At 35.1% G+C, this 17,686-nt stretch overlaps 1 protein-coding gene across 1 annotated transcript; it reads right to left on the reverse strand.

The window, feature by feature from the left end:
- Positions 1-1,555: 1,555 nt before the first annotated feature.
- On the reverse strand, positions 1,556-16,415 carry LOC107019263. Its single transcript, XM_015219808.1, has 9 exons — positions 16,299-16,415; positions 6,325-6,558; positions 5,124-6,239; positions 4,754-5,018; positions 3,142-3,299; positions 2,543-2,958; positions 2,128-2,245; positions 1,844-2,037; positions 1,556-1,616 (listed from the first exon to the last, which is right to left on the reverse strand). Exons 1-9 carry the CDS (start codon positions 16,413-16,415, stop codon positions 1,556-1,558), a joined length of 2,679 nt encoding a protein of 892 aa, XP_015075294.1.
- Positions 16,416-17,686: the final 1,271 nt, after the last annotated feature.

The raw sequence follows: 17,686 nt of genomic DNA on the forward strand, positions 1-17,686 counted from the left end.
AGGCTTGACTGGCCTTTTGTTTTGTATAAATAATTTGAAATTGAAATTTATCTAATTCAGTAGAGAAGAATTTGCATTCGTATCTCAATTTCAGTTCAAACATGAGTTTGATTCACATTCCATGTTTTGAAAAAGATTTATCATCCGAAAATTGAAAAAAATAGATGACTTGTCTAAAAAAATGTGTCGAGAAAGGGAATATATGTATATATATATATAGAATATTTCAACAAGATAGTGTTTTTTCAACTCTCTCAAAATAGAATCTATTCCAAACATATATGTCATGGTTCTTTACTTTGACATGGTACAAATATCTAAAATTTGATATTTTTAGATACTTTTTTAGAATCTATTGTAATACAAAGTAGCAGTAAGAAATTGTAGCCATTTTTTCAGAAAATTTGTGTCTTCCATAATGGAATCTGATAAGTGAGATCTCAAGTACATGTTTACGTAATTTTATTCTATCTGAAGAAATGATTCATCAAAATAATGAGTCACCTTTATGAGGTACAGAAACTACTTCTGATAAAATATCGACTAAAATAATGTAAAAGACGCAGGTAAAAAAGAAAGAAGTACAAAACAAGTGTAGTGATAGATATTAATACACACGGGAGAGTTAATGAGCAAATATTACACATTTGGAGAAAAATTATCATGCAATACATAAATCATAATACTAGAAGTACAATAATACTTGACTACGTACTAACCTTTGACCTTATTTTTCGACCATCAACCTCTCTATCTAGGGTTATGTCTTCAGTTGACTGAACTCATGACAGGTCTTGTCTAATTACCTCACTCAAATTTACTTCGATTTACTTCTACCTCTCCTAACTCTTAATACAATCAGTCTCTTCACCTCCTTATAGGTGTATCCACACACTTTTTTTTCTTATATCAAACCATCTCATTGTGGCATTATTAATATTGTTTGCCACAAAGGTCATTCATATCTTGTCCTGTATAACTTCATTTTTAATCATACTCTTCTAATATGAACAAACTTTCATATGTGCATCCTCATCTTCATAACCTCCACTTCTGAACATTGACATTCTTGACTAAAAAAACACTTTGCTTATACAATAATGTTCACTCTGTCGAACTTACTATTAAAACTCAGTGACATGTTCTTATCATATAACACCTTAAAGGTGAGCCTTTGTTTCAGTCATCCGATTTTAAAACAGTGTGTGACATCATTGTTGATTGCATTTTATCCTTTAATTAGGGACCTAAGATTCTTTAAGCTTTCAATCTTAGAGATAACTAGTGCATTGATCTTCAACTCTACTTCCATCCCATACTTTACGTTACTTAACTTGCACTTTAAGTACTCAGTCTTAGTCCTACATAACTAGTGCATTGATCTTCACCTCTACCTCCATCTCATACTTTAAGTTACTAAACTTGCACTTTAAGTACTCAGTCTTAGTCCTACATAACTTAGAAACTTAGAGATTTTGGGTCTCTTTCTAAATTTTTAGTTTATCATTAATTTCATTGCGTGTCTCCTCAATTAATACTATATCTGTAGAAATTATCAGTATTTCATAAGAACTCCATGGGAGGAGCTCTGAATTTCTGGAGAAGAAGAACAGTTTCTGGAGAAGAAGAACAGAAGTGAAAACTGTGTTTTGCAGAATGAAAAAACTAACTTTCATTAAGCTGATCTTTGTACATTTATACAGCTAAGTTGTAACAGAATAAGAATCTAACTAACTGAAAAATAACAAACTAACTAACTAACTGAAGGATTAACTAATTTAACAGAATGTTAAATACATGATCTTAACACCCCCCCTCAAGTTGGCAGTGATGTAGTACTGACAACTTGCGCAAGATATTAGAATGACTAGGTCCATTCAAAGCTTTGGTTAGAATATCAGTCATTTGTTCTGAAGTGGAGACATGATGAAGAGTAATGAGCCCTTCTTGCAATTTGTTTCTCACAAAATGGCAATCAACCTCAATGTGTTTGGTGCGTTCATGGAATACTGGGTTCTTTGCTATATGGATTGCTGCCTGGATATCACAGAAAACTGGGATAGGTAACTTACAAGACTCAGTTAGCTTACCCAATAATCTTTCCAACCAAACCAATTCTCCAGCTACCTTCCTGATTGCTCTGTATTCTGCTTCTGCTGATGACAAAGATATTGTTGTCTGTTTCTTTGATTTCCAACCGATAGGACTATCCCCTAGAAATACTATATATCCACTTACAGATTTCCTATAATCAGAACATGCTGCCCAGTCAGAGTCACAATATGCAGTAATTGTACAATCTGCATGTTTGGTCATGAAAATCCCTTGGCTCAAGTCATTCTTCAAGTATCTCAATACATGAAATGCTGCCTTAAGATGTGGTTATCTAGGTGCCTGCAAAAATTGGCTGAGATGTTGTACACTATATGTGATGTCAATTCTTGTATTTGTAAGAAAATTTAATTTTCCTACCAACTTTCTATGNACACTATATGTGATGTCCATTCTTGTATTTGTAAGAAAATTCAATTTTCCCACCAACTTTCTATAATAAGTTGGATCAGTAAGTAGTGTTCCTTCAGTTGAACTCAATTTCACAGAGGGATCAAGTGGTGATGATGTTGTGCTACAGTTTGAGCAACCAAACTCCTTGATTAAATCAGTAGCAAACTTCTTCTGAGAAATTAAAACACCATTGTCCTTGTATAGAATTTCTAGGCCTAGAAAATAATGCAATTTCCCCAAATCTTTTATCTTGAACTGATCATGTAGATGTGCCTTTAAATACTCAATTTCTGCCAAGTCTGTTCCTGTCAAAATAATGTCATCAACATATACAGCTACAAAAACTACAGATATTCCAACTTTTCTATGGAAGAGAGAATAGTCACTGTCAGAGTGTGAATATCCTCTTGAGCAAAGTGTTGTGACTAATTTTTCATACCACTGTCTGCTGGCCTGTTTTAATCCATATAGAGACTTTCTCAACTTACATACCATTCTTCTATCATCAACTAGAAGGCCTTCCGGTAGTTGCATATAGACCTCTTCATGTAGATCACCATGAAGAAAGGCATTGTTAACATCTAGTTGAAATAAATTCCAACCTTTCTTGACAGCCTAACCAATTAAGGTCCTTACAGTGGTCATCTTGACCACAGGTGAGAAAGTTTCATTATAATCAACACCTGCTTGTTGTGTATAACCTTTGACAACTAATCTTGCTTTAAACCTCTCCACTATACCATCAGCTCTGTGCTTGATCTTGTAAACCCACCTGCAACCTATTGGTTTCTTTCCTGCAGGTAGTGATACTAAATCCCAATTGTATTATCATATAAGGCTTTAAATTCTGATGTCATGGCTGCTTGCCATGCAGGATCCAAGGATGCCTCCTCATAAGAAAATGGTTCAATGTCATGAGAAATTTGTTGCATTAGTTGCTGACTATCCAGTCAAAAAGAGGTGAGGGAAATATGGTTAGAATTATGATGACTGGTGTGTGGAGTAGGGGTTGAAAGGCATGAATGTGATGAAGGGAATTTGTAGGCATATTCACTTAGATATTTTGGAACAGTGTGTGTCCTAGTTGATCTCCTAAAAACTGGTTCATTTTGTGTTTCAGTTGGTATTGTAAGAGCAGAAACAATTTGGGTAGTGGTTGGTTCAGTGTGCATGTTTGTTGGTAAAACAATAGGGGTTTGAATGTTATCTCCAACAATATTATCAAGTACAAAGGGTGAAGAAACAGAATAATCAGTGTTAGTGACTTCCTTGGTGATATCCTTATCCAACATATTCAACATTGTAAAATTATTTCTCAGATTTTTCAAGACAGAAGTGAATTTAGAATCAGGAAACACATCAGCAAAAGGAAATATATTCTCATGAAATGTGACATCTCTAGATATGTGTATCTTTTTAGACTCCAAGTCCAGAACCTTGTAACCTTTTGTGTTGAAAGGATATCCAATGAAGATGTGAGGGGTTGATCTTGGTTCAAACTTGTCTTTATGTGTTTTGAGGGTGGGAAAACATAAACATCCAAATGACCTGAGGTGTGAGTATGAAGGTTGCTTGTCATACAATATTTCAAAAGGTGTTTTGTTGTTTAAGATTATGGACGGAAGTCTATTGATCAAGTATGTTGCAGTAAGGACACATTCCCCCCAATATTGTAAAGGAAGTTTTGAGTGGTATAACAAAGCTCTGGCAGTTTCAAGCAAATACTTATGTTTTCTTTCTACAACACCATTTTGTTGTGGTGTGTAAGGACAGGTTCTTTGATGAATGATTCCTTTATTCTGGAGAAAATCAGAGGTTTCTTTATTTGTGAATTCTAAACCATTATCAGTTCTGATGGTTTTTACTGTGGTTTTGAATTGGTTTTCTATTAGGCAAATCAAGATTTTTATGGTTTGTAGTGAATTGCTTTTGCAATTGAGCAATTGATTCCATGTTGATCTACTAAAATCATCAACCATGGTTAAGAAGTATTTTTGATTTGTATGTGTTGGTGTATTATATGGTCCCTACAAATCAATGTGAAGCAATTCAAAAACTCTTGTGGATTGTATTGTCTTTTTGGTAGGAAAAGGAATTCTTGCTTGTCTTGCCATTGGACAAATAATGCAAGTAAAAGGTTGTTTTGGGGCAAAGGAAACATGTATAGTAGAGATAGCCTTCATTTTTCCAAAAGGTACATGGCCTAGCCTTGCATGCCACAAATGATCCACATTTCCATGAGACATACGTGATTTGTGAAAACTAACAGGACACAAATTACTAACAGATTGTTGTGGAGTCCAACAAATGTCTTTATTATTTTCATGAAGAGATTTTACAGAAGAGATACAAGTGAAAGGCTTATGTGATACAGGATATGAAGCAGAAGAAGATGGAACTGAAGCAAGTGAGGAAGAACCAGATGAATTCCTGCAGTTTGGACACCTTGAACAAGTGAAGTATAGGCCATCCTTTGCACTACCAATCTCCAGAGGGCTCTTCAGAGAAGGGCCCTGCATAATACATGATGAATTGGTGAAACTAATGATAGCTTTGAGTTGTGAAGTCAGACACTGAACAGAAATTAAATTGAATTTAAAACTAGGTATAAATAGCACTTGATATAGAGTCAATGTTGAATTTAGATAGGCATCACCAATTTCAGTCACTTTCACTTTATATCCATTTGGTAGTGTAACTAAGAATGGATAGGCCAAAGGTCTGATTTTAGTAAGTAAGACTTTATTATATGTCATGTGGTTTGTGGCTCCTGAGTCTATAATCCATGAGGCAGCAGGTGATACAACACATTTACAGGACATTTTACCAAAATCAGTTATAGAGGAATGACAAGCTAAGATACCTGCAAGGTTCACAGCTCCTTGTTCATGTGTAAATCCATCTGCAGAATTCTTGTGTCCATCACTTGTGGCTTCTCCATGAACATGAATGTTTCCCAACAAACTAAGCAATTGATTATACTGATCATATGTAAAGCTATGAGTCAAATTGTTCCCTTGTTCTTCATACTTCTCAGAAGCTGTACTTCCTGAATTACCATGAACATTTGCTGCAGATCCTGAATTTCTCCCCTTAGTAAACTTGAAATCTTGAGGAAAACCATGTAACCTATAACATTTTTCCTCAATGTGGCATGATTTCTTACAATAGTCACAAAACAAATTTGACTTATTGTAATTTGATGGATATGTTCTGAATGAATTTCCTGAATTACTAAATGAACCTGTATAGTAATCAGAAGATGAATTATTGGTAGGATTATTTTGCTTGTACACACCTTTACCCCCTCTTCTACTTGGAACAAAACTTGTTCTGAAAGTGTTAATGTTGTTGCCTGCATTAGATTGCCTAGAACCTGAGCTGTTGTTTGTAGATGCACTCAGTGATGTGGAATCCAGATGAACTCGAGAATGTGGTTTGATTTTCCTTTGTTTTACTTCCTGAACTAAGATGGAGAAAGTTTGTGCCATGGTGGGTAGAGGATTCATCATCAAAATGCTTCCTCGCACAATTGTGTAGACTTCATTTAGGCCCATTAAGAACTGAATATGTCGTCTATCTTGTTCTGCCTTGTGCAGCTTATTCTTACCCCCACAAGTACATAAACAAGTGCACTGTGTGGTATCCAAAGTAGCTAATTCCTCCCATAACCTATTGATGTTGGTGTAATAACCTGTAACATCAAGGTTCCCTTGAGTAAGACTACTAAGTTCCTGTTGAATTTGATACAATTTCCGCACCATTTGCTTGATCATATCGATCTTCTAATTCATCCCATAACTCCTTTTCATTATTTACATATTGTAGGCTATCAGCTAGATCCTTTGACAGAGAATTAAGAATCCAGGAGGTTACCATATTGTCACAGCGCTCCCATTGATCATACATTGGCGAAGTAGGAGCTGGTTTCTTAATCTTGCCATTGATGAATCCTGTTTTATTTTTCACCGAAAGTGCTCTGAGAATTCCCCGTCGCCATGAACGATATCTAACACTATCAAACACGACTGGAGTGATTGATGATCCAGCATTCTATGAAGGATGCACATAGAGAGCATTATTGGAATCATGAATCTGTGGTTGTTGAGTTTCAGCAGTCAAAGTTGGTTGATCTGTACCAATCGCCATGAATCAATCACAAGCAAGAAGAAGAACAACTGAGATCTAAAAAAATTTGGAAATATCAGATTGATGAATGATCGAAGAAGCAACAAAAATGAGATTTGAAGAAGAAGAGAATCAACACAGAAGAAGAACCTAAGGCTCTGATACCATGTAGAAATGATCAGTATTTCATAAGAACTCCATGGGAGGAGATCTGAATTTCTGGAGAAGAAGAACAGAAGTGAAAACTGTGTTTTGCAGAATGAAAAAACTAACTTTCATTGAGCTGATCTTTGTACATTTATACAGCTAAGTTGTAACAGAATAAGAATCTAACTAACTGAAAAATAACAAACTAACTAACTAACTGAAGGATTAACTAATTTAACAGAATGTTAAATACATGATCTTAACAATATCATCTACAAAATATACATTAAGACACCTCCCCTTTAATATATTGATTCAATTTGTACATCACTAAGACAAAAAGGAACGATCTAAGAGTTGATTCATGAGCAACTCCATAAAGATCGGAAAGTGATTTGAGCCACCTACCTCTGTCCTTACTCAAATTTTACCATCAGCGTATATGTTTTTAATAGCCCTAAAATAAGAAAAAAATATATTAAAGAGATTGAGAATTAAAGCAAACTTGAATGATCTTTATTCAATCACGGTCCGTAAACCCTGTTGTGGTCCACTGCTTTCAGGTAATTTCTGCAATTTTTTCTAGGTCTGGTTTTCAAGGTGTTACAAGGGTAGATAGATAGTAGGGGTAGTGTGTTGTCTTGCCTTGTGATGGTTTAGTGTCAGTCGTAGGACAAGTCATTTTTTTAAATAGTTCTTACCATATGTTATTCATTCAATTTCAATTATCATTTTATTTTATTATTGTTATTGTTTCTCTCTCGTTGACTTTATACTTCTTTTATTTTCATTCTTTTAAAATTTGAGGTTGATACAATTAAGCTGAATGTCTTCCAGAAATAACCTATGTACCTCCACAAGGTAGTGATAAGATTTGAGTATATTTTACCCTCCATAAACCTCACTTTATGGGATTTCCCTAGGTATAGTGTTGTTGTATGAATCTTTAAGGAAAGTTATTGATTCATATGTATGATGCAATCATAAGTGACTACATATCGACATTCAATCAGTAATATTCAACGTACATTTGTAGAAATTAGTTAGTAATAAATTGTTTAATACTAAAATCATGTATTGCTGCATTAATTATGCAAAAGTTTCTATCGATAATCATAATTTGTAACAGTTCATTATATATAGAACTATATAGACATTGAATTATATTCAACTTTATACCCAACAACATTGAGGACATAAAAATTTCATTAATCCCAATATTAGAATTACATTTAACACATGTGTTCTCGCCCAAAGATAGATGACCTTTNATATATATATATATATCATTAAAGCAACACCTCTCAAATGACTTAGGTGAAGCTAGAGTCTAACATGTTTTTCATGATGTTCTAAAGTCCTAAAATGATCTTTAATGTGGTATTGAGGCAGTGTCTAAGAGTTTAGGTGATTTGGAAGTGAAACGTCAAGGGGCGACTAAGACGTTCGACGACTAAGTAACCTATGTGCCTCATGTATGGTTATATGCTCAATTGTGTGTTTCATGAGTTAATGAGGTCATTATATGAGTTATTATGGTGTTTATAGGCAGTGTGTTAAGTTTCGTGAAGTTTGGAGGTCAAACGTCCAAGAACGTCCATGACCTTCGAAAGGTTTGCCTTGAAACGACCTTGTGTGTCTATGCATGTTTCGTTGAGTTTTACGTGTTCGTTTTGGATAAAATTCATTTGAGAGTTCCTAACTCATATACGAACATATTTGGGTTGGAAACATCCTGGTGAAAGTCCCCAAGGACCAACCAAGGGTCCTTGAGGAAGGACCCTTCTCAAGATCCAAGGCTGTCTAGACCAGGCCCCAAACGACTGACGCAAACGATGGATCAAGGGCTAGTCGACACCTCGTCAATGCGTGTCGTGGTTCAAGCCTAGGGAGCTCAAGATTCCAAAGGCAAGTCTCTGAACTAAACTGCAGGAGGACAGGACGGTCCGTCGTCTGCCAACCGTCGATGGTACTGGTTTCCTGCGTGCAGGTGAAGTTGTAAATTCACCCCACGTCCAAATAAGAGAAAGGGTGGTTACTTAGGGGTCTTTTGAATATTTTAAACATGTTTATAAGCCTTTAACACTTAGAAGATTTCATTCTTTAAAGTCAAAACCCAAATTCCCTTAGAAATTCTCTTACAACTCCATTGGAGCCAAAACTCAAGGAAGGGATTGGATTGGAGAATTGATTGGAGATTCTTCATCAGGTTGAAGGATTAGCTTTATTGAGGTATGATTTTTTATCCTTGAAACTCTATTTATCATGGTGCCCAACTTTCAAAGAAGTTTTCAAAGATGAATTGTCCAATTTCATGATCCATCCATCGGTTCTTGCATTAAAGGTTTTAAAGCATTGTATATTGATTTAGTTGTTATTAATTTGATGATTTTAACTCAATTAACCTATGAAACCATGTAATTGATTAACCCTAGCTTTTCACTATTTTATGGGTTAAGTGGTTTAAACTTAATGCTTATCAATTCTAGTGTAGTTTTCTATGGGCTATTGATTGATTTAATAATTGTATTGAATTGATATCTAGGTTGTATTAGATTGATGAATCTATATTGAATTGACCTAGTTTCATTGAGTATCATAGTTTTGTTATGGAATTGATGTTCATGTCCATGGGTAAGGGCCTTATGGCATTGAATTGGATGATTTGACATTGGATTGAATTGGAGAGAATGGATTTGTGGTATGCTGCCCTAATTATCTTTAAATTTATGTTAATTAGACTTCAATTATGTTGTGATTGGTATGATCCACTTATGGTGGCAGTGCTATGTGCTTTATTTTCAATTGATGTGACCTTGTCGGCGTTACTTTATGTACTATGATGATCATGGCCTTGTTGGCAACTACTTGAAGTATTATGATGATTTGTGTAGTTTATTTATGTGAAGTATGAGCATATCTATCTAAATGTGAAGTAATGTGAAAGTATGTGTTCTTTCTATGTATGTTAGGAGATGATGTAGACTATGACTATGTGCTTATATGTGTAGTCTTAGATGTAGATGCATAATTGTTCCTACTTGAATATATGAGTCTATGAAGTTTATATTAATGATGATATGGTAAAGTATAGGATGACATAAAGACGATAAGGGTCATTACTAAGCGATTAAAAGAATGATATGCTATATGGAATATGGTAAAAAATGTTGTGTCTTGCTTCGGTAGACTTGTCCCTCTTGATACATGTATGAATGATATGTGAATATGAGATGTCTTTACTAGGTAGGCTTAGTGCACCCCTGTCATGTATAAATAAATGATATATGAGAACTTAAATGATTTTAAGAAGTGCATGTACGTGGAACCTTAAACGTAGTGGTAAGGTTATGAATGTTGAAGTAGAAGAGATGTAATGGTATCTATCATGTAAATGATGATGGACTTAGGGTAGGTTGGCTGGAATAGTATCATATCATCCTTAGGAAATTCATAATCAGATATCTTAGTCTTTATTGAAACGTATCCCTGGTGGACCTCTTTGGTAGGGGTGAATGTCATTGAGTTATGAAATAGATAACGAACCTCTTCATGAGATCCTTTAGTGTCAATTACTCTATGAGAACAAAGGCTAGCACCGAGTGATTATGTTATGAGAAGTAGCTCTACTTGAGAAGGAGACTAGAGTATAATGTAGCTCTACTTGAGAATGAGACTTGAGTGCATAAAAGCCCGTCATGTTCCTTAACCATATGCCTACATGGGATATTTCTTAGTTTTACCCTTGGCAAGTAGAACACCCTCATAGGAGTAGGTTAGAACTCCGAGTTCCATGATTAGCTATCGTGGTCTATGTCGGTTATTGCCTATTTTCATAATATGGGATACCTACTAGAATTAGAGAAGTTCTATGAAGTTTAGGTGGTGGTATTGGACGCTATCTAGACATTGCACAATAGGCTTTGAAGGTGTTAGATAGAGTCTCTTGGTCTTGTCCAAGACTATTACTTGAATGTCCTTATGTGATTAATGAGTCTTAAATGAACTAATGAATGTAATTAATTAAGTTAAGAAAGCATGTTAAATGAATAAGTACTTATCTAGAGGAGTTAAGGATTGTCTAGTTAAGGTGTGAAGGGGCATAGGAATGGTCACTTCGTATCTTACCTAGATAAGTCTTAAGAATGACTCTAGTTAGGGAAGATGATTGATTATGTGGACATGATCTAAGCCTTAGGTAGTCTTAAGGATTATTTAGGTAATCTTGAAGAGGTCAATCATGGACTTTATCTTCTTGATTTACTTAAGTAAGTCTTTTGGTAACCTTTGGAAGGAGAATGTCTTATTATCTATATGTTTATGTATTAAGTGAGAATGATTCTATCCTAGGTAATTTACATGAACATGAGATTCTCACTTATTTGTCACGCCTGGAGCCCACACCTTGGACGTGGCCGGCACCAAATGACCATTACTGGCCTTGAGAGGACCCTTGGCCTGTCTCACTTAACTCAACGAAAGACTTAACTTAACTCAAGTATAATGTTTGAACATTCTCATGAGAAAATACTTTAAATCATTATCTTCGCCAAAATGGCGCTTAAGTCTCAAAGTTAAAACATATGACATATAAGATAAAAGAGACTAAAGCGAACTGTTTAACTATCTATCTGTCTATGAAGCCTCTACTACTAATAAGATGAATGTTGGGACAAACCCCACAACATTCTATAAAGAAAATACGAAAATAAAGCAATTAAAGAGTCCTCTGGAATGCAAGGAGGCTCACCACTGATTTTGTATGCTCAAGCTGGATCAACGAGGCGCTGGATGCTGACGATGCAGGACAACTAACATCAATACATTGAATATACGAGTAAGCGAGTTGGAATAATAAACAACAACTACTAAGCGTGAAATGATTAAGAATGAACTTACTTCTGTCTCTGCTCAACTCAAGAAGTCATAACTAAATATAATGTTGTAAAGACACATGCAATGATATAAAAAACTCGTAAAACTGTGTAAACACTTATTCATTAGAGGTAATGCAATAATAAGCTCAACTTTACCTATATATGAAAGTAATAGAATTTATGTGAGAGATTCTCTAACCGAAAACCATCACTATGAGCCTAAGCGATGGTACAACGTCTTACCTTACGTTGCAAGAGGACCACTCTATACCTTGTCGTCGTTATAGAACCTGAACTACTAAGTGGATCCACTAGTTTATGCTAAAAAGCACTAAGAAATCATCTAAAAAGTATGACCTTTTATATGTCCATTCTGGCTACATGGTTTATGGAGACTTGAGTAAAATATGAACTCGCGTCCCCATATCAGTTCTCAATACTACTCCCAAAATACTTAGCACATATATTTTCAAAACAACTTCTTCTCTGGTTTGAGGTAATTGCTCAAACTTAGCTTTAAAAGCTCTCTTGGAAATCATAGTTCCCATTTTCTAAAACTAGCCAAAAGCTTTGTGGAAGTTTATCTTCCTTTCTTTCTCAAAATTTGAAAGCATTTGTAACTCTTAGGGATTACTTAGTTCCCTTATAGCTTTTGAGAAATGAACTCACTATTTGCTCTTTTCTTTAGTTGAAAGTTAACTCTTAGGAAATTCTTAGTTCCCTTTTAACTTTCGAGATTTAAACTCAACTTAGTAATCTTTGCTCGACTTGTGGTTTGAGACATAAAACAAATTTACGATGTTTGTTTAAGACTCTTGAAAGTTTAAGAACTCACTTTGACTTGCTTCTTAACTTTTAGGCTTGACTCTTAACTTTTTCGATGTTGATCTTAACTTTCCTTGAATTGGATTATGGATTCAAGGATCATGATCTCATATTTATGGATGATTTCATGATGTTTAGATGTACTTTAGAGTGTTGATATTAACTAGGATTTATATGTACATCACTTAGGAACTCGTACGAAAATATGGGGGGAAAATTGGATCTCAAGGTGACCCTGGCGCTCTGAGAGGCATGGGGAACCATAGCTAGACGGACACAGACTGTCCTGAGGGAATCTGGCTGGCGCGGCGTGCCAGGCCATGTTAGACAGAGGCTGCCCCGAGGGGCTTGTCAGACGGGATTTTTGATTTTTCTTCTTCAATTTTCAATTCTAAACCTTCTAAACTCCAATGGATCTCAGCCCAAATACTTAGGATCACTAAAATCCTCAATACTAAACAGTTTAGACTCATGAAACAGCCTGAAAACACGAATCAAACAACCAAAGGTATACTACAACTCAACCAACAAGAATTCAACGGTTTTTCATCAAGAACTTCAATGTTCATCATTGAATATACTATAATTGCACTGAGTTAAACATATTGTTGTGTGGGTGGAAGAACCTATCGTACAAAGATCTCACATACCTTAAAGGGATCAGCCCTGACGAAACTCACTCATCGATCTTGGCGAAATTTTGGTCTTTTTTCCTATCTCCTTCTTCTCTTATCTAATCTCCCAAGCCCTAAGCGTATTCAATATTCTAAAAACTAACTTAAGGCTTAATTTTACACCTAACAAACCCTTAAAACAAATTAGGAAATAGTAGGGTAAAAAGACCACTTTACCCTTACTAAAATCCGTATTGGATTTTTCTCAAACCAATTGCCCAACTTTCGATAGGCATATATTCCTCATACAATATTGAAAATGTGTAAACTCAATGGAGTTGGAAATATATCTTCAAGGGATTTCCAACCATATAAAGAACTGGACCTAACTCATCCTGAGTTAGAAGTTATGACTGTTTTAAAATGATCAAAAACTTACTTTTACACTTACGAAATTTTCCAGATTTCTTATTTTCTTTCCAAAAATAACTACTCTTAGTTTATTTGTTTAATACTAGCTATTTCAGTTTACAAGATGTTACAATATTGTTGTGTGATGTTAAGATATCTCTTGATTAAGCCTGCACTGGAATAATATTATGTATACTATTATCAAATATTTAACTAAATAAATATTTTAAATTACAGTGAGTCTATATAAATATAATTATTGAGATCATTATTAATGTAGCCAAAAATTATTCATGAATTTACATTTTATGCATGCATTAACCGTGTTTAAATATTTACACATCTACAACAATAATGATCTTGTGGATTCATATTTATTAGTTGAAGGATAAAATATGCAATATTTTATAATCTGTTAAATTATATTTGGTGATATAATTTGGGCTTAAGTTATCGATGACCCCTTATAGTTTTTTGTATATTTCTCTGAGAAATTTCACTAGATCTTGCATTCTATTAAAAGCTCTAATCTTAAAAAGAAATACGTATTGAAGATTTTTGTGATAGTTAAATAGATGAAATGTATGTAATACACTTGCATATGTTGTGTCAAAATAACAAATCAAATGAAGACACGTGACATTGTAATTTAAAAAAACTATTAAAAATGATTTTGAATATAAACAAGTCAAAATTTAAAAATAAAAGACTTTTTTTATTTTTGTTAAAAAAAGATAATGCAGCCCACCCCAAACCTCCTACTTTCTTCTATTTCCCTAACAATTACTCTAAGAGGTTTTAAGATAAATTGTATATGAATTTATCATTTTTATTTCTCTTTATATTCCCATCAAAATTGATAGTGTTTTCTTAAAAGATCGGTTCTTGCTTTGTCTTTTTTTATTTTGAATTTGCTTTTCTTTTCTTTTTGTTTATTGCATCGATTTGTTAGGAAGACAGGGTGTAGATCGGGGCGGTGTTTGAGTGTGTGTGTGTGGGGGGGGGNGGGGGGGGGGGGGGGGAAGGTGAAGAGGGAGCAAAAAAATATTTAAATAATAATTTCCATTTTTTCAGCAAAGATAATGTAGATGGTTGTCTCTATTATTTCCGGCAAAACCACGTGTATGTTGACCTGCCTATGGTGGGGAGTTATTATCCCCAGGCTCAAACCCAAAACTACGAGACCTTTTATGGGCCATGGTCTTGACAACGTATTGTGAGGGCGTCGAGGCAGTAGCCTCCTTATCCAGCCCCTTAGACCCCACACCCAAGTAAAGACCACGAGGATCTTCAAAGTCCGTGGTTTTTCACATGATCGTAGGATGGTCAGTGATAAGTTAGGCAGTAGCGCCCCTTCCCCCCCCCCCCTTTCTAGTCCATCGACCNCCCCCCCCCCCTTCTAGTCCCTCGACCCCTCACTTCTGAGGACCACAAGGGACTTCACCTATGGTCCTTCACATGGCCCGTGGGAGGGTCCATGAACCCCTACCAAACCATAAGACCAAGTGAGGACCATGGGGACCTTAATGGTCTGTGGTATTTAACACGTTCACAGGTAGGGCCTGTTGACCGGACCCCTAGATCCCATAAACTCTGGACCAAATACCATGACCTACTTCACGGTACGTAGTCCTTTTTATGGTTCGTGAAAGTGGTTGTGGTCTGCCCCTTTAGCTGTTTAAGTCAGGGATATTTGGTCTTTTTCTATTTTGTTGGAACCCCTAAACTACGTCGTTTTAACCCTATACTACGTGATTTTGGTTAGTTTTAGCCTAGAAATATAACTAGAACCTAGTGAGAATAAAGATGCAACAAAACCCCAGTTCAAGATCGCAACAAGATTCCATCAGTTCAAACCCCAAAATGAAAAAATTTCTCCATGGAATTCATCACCAAGTATGTAATATTTCACTAGTGTGTTCCTTTCACCCATTAGGTCCCTAGATTTTAGTTATATTCTTGATTCCCTATTACCAAACCAGACCTAAGGTTTCTAGAACTTCAGCAGATTATCATGTTATTACTTCGTTTCTTGCATTAAATCCAAAACCCTAGTTATGTATTTGTTTAGTTCTTCAATTACATATGCTAGGTTAGATATTTCAGATAACATGCTTTATTCTTGAATGTATCATTATCAATATATTAATATGTATTCCCAGTTTACATATCAATTTTGAGCTATGTAGTACATCACAGAAATTCAGTCGTAATACGTTAGTCATTTAATCTATTCGGAGTAACATAATACCGAGTTAGACTAGGGTCAGTCATCTATATAGTCCCAGTTTTAAAATCCTACTCTACACCTAGGGTGTTAGTTGAGAGTTCAAGAAGAGGCAATAAAAGAAAAGAAAAGAAAAGAGGAGAAAAGATCAAAGGATGAAGGCGTTCATCGACGTTCTTAAGTTTAGTTGCGGATTTTCGCCATGGGTTTAATCCCTAAGAGGTATGTAAGATTCCATAGTGTTTGTGTAGCTTACCCACACACCAATCCTGTTATCTTTCAGCGAAATTTCAGTCTTAAATTTTAAAGATTAGAGTTTTTTTACGAGTTCTTGATAGGTATTCTTGAGGTTCATTCTAAATCTTGTTGTGTTGGGTTTTTGATGAATTCTTGAAATGGAATTGAGTAATTTTGAGTTTGTATTAAGTATATTAAATTTTAATTAAATTAAGTAATTAAACCCAAGTGATTAGGGAAGAAATCATTTAATTTTAGGCGAGTTAGGGTGAGAAACAAACAAGGACTTTCAGTAGTTTTTCTGGGTTGGAGCCTGGTGCGACGTGCCTGCCAGAGCAAACCAGACCCTTCTCTGTACTCCAGGGGTTGTCTCCCTGCACCACCTATAGCCCCAGGGTCACCTACCTCTTCCAGTTTGCTCCCGGTCGCTTCGTTTGAGCTCATTTACAGTGTATCTTCACTCCTTTTGATTCTAAACACTTTAAATTACTTCTAAACATTTAGAAATGATTCATAACATAATCATAACCTTGAAATAATAATTCAAATTCAAGGTAAATTTAAGATTAAGTTTTTTTAGTTCTTCCGAACCTTTTAAGAGAGTCCCTTCGAGTCCTTTGGAGGAGTCTTATACAACTTCTAGTAACTTGTTTCAAGACTCAAGCAAGTGAGCATGAGAGTGAGACGAATGTATTAATGATTCTACAATATCGCGTAGATCATTCATATCATGAATGATAACTCTTGAGTTAATAATTCACATTCAAGAGAGAGTTATGATTAGAGTTCAAGAAAGCATTCAAGTTCAATTGTGAATTCTTTGAGATACATTATTGATTAGTAAACAAGAGAATGAGAAGAGACATATACATGAGTTTCACGTAGTTATGTAGTCCTTGAGGTGAATTGTTCATGCTCATAATTTCGCATGAACCTTATGTGTCGAACAATCTTGAGATGAGAAGTACCTTTGAGTTCTTGAGTTAAGTAGTTCATGCTAATAATTCTGCATGAACTCTCCAAGTTGAAAAATCATGAAATCATCCATAAAAATGAGATCTGAGCCTTGAATCCATACTTCAATTCAAGGAAAGTTAAGAGTCAAATCTAGAAGTTAAAGGCAAGTCAAAGTAAAGTTTATAAAATTTTCAAAAGTCTTTCACCAATATTTTTACTTTGTTTTAAGACTGAAAGTTCAAGTTGAGTAAAGAGTCAAGATTGAAGCCAGTTCTTCGAAAAAGTATATGGGGACTAAGTATTTCCAAAGAGATTAAAAATGTTTTCACATTTAGATAAGAATGGAAACTGAGATTTCCAAAGAGCCTTCGAGCTTGTTTTTCAGTTTAAGAGAAATAACTTCTAATTAAAGCAAGCAGGGAAACTGATATTGCCAAGACATCCTTTGAGCTAAGTATTTTGAGCATTAATCTGAAAGCACAGAATCAGTATGTTTTGAAACATAAGAGCTAGTATATTTTGGGAGTAGTATTGAGCACCGATATGGGGGAGAGTTCAGAAAGCTCACAGCCCCTATTAACCATGTAGCCACCATGGGTATAAGAGGGTCATACTCTTTAGATGAACCTTTTTCATAGTACACTAGTGGATCCATTAGGTAGTTCATGTCTTATACCTTTGCCCGAGTATAGGATGCGCTGGCAGCTTGAGGTAGATCGATGTATCATCATTGCAACTCTTAAGTGATGGTTGTCGTT

The sequence above is a fragment of the Solanum pennellii genome, chromosome 5, assembly GCF_001406875.1.
Source record: "Solanum pennellii chromosome 5, SPENNV200".
Taxonomy (NCBI): Eukaryota; Viridiplantae; Streptophyta; class Magnoliopsida; order Solanales; family Solanaceae; genus Solanum; species Solanum pennellii.

What these genes read in the sequence shown, in the direction of transcription:
- LOC107019263 (XM_015219808.1), bottom strand. Translation starts at nt 16,415, where the DNA reads ATGAGCTCAAACGAAGCGACCGGGAGCAAACTGGAAGAGGTAGGTGAC. An exon ending in TAGCTGATAGCCTACAATAT is followed by an intron (nt 6,240 to 6,324) that starts GTAAATAATGAA and finishes CAAATTCAACAG; the next exon opens with GAACTTAGTAGTCTTACTCA. An exon ending in CAACATTGACTCTATATCAA is followed by an intron (nt 5,019 to 5,123) that starts GTGCTATTTATA and finishes TGTATTATGCAG; the next exon opens with GGCCCTTCTCTGAAGAGCCC.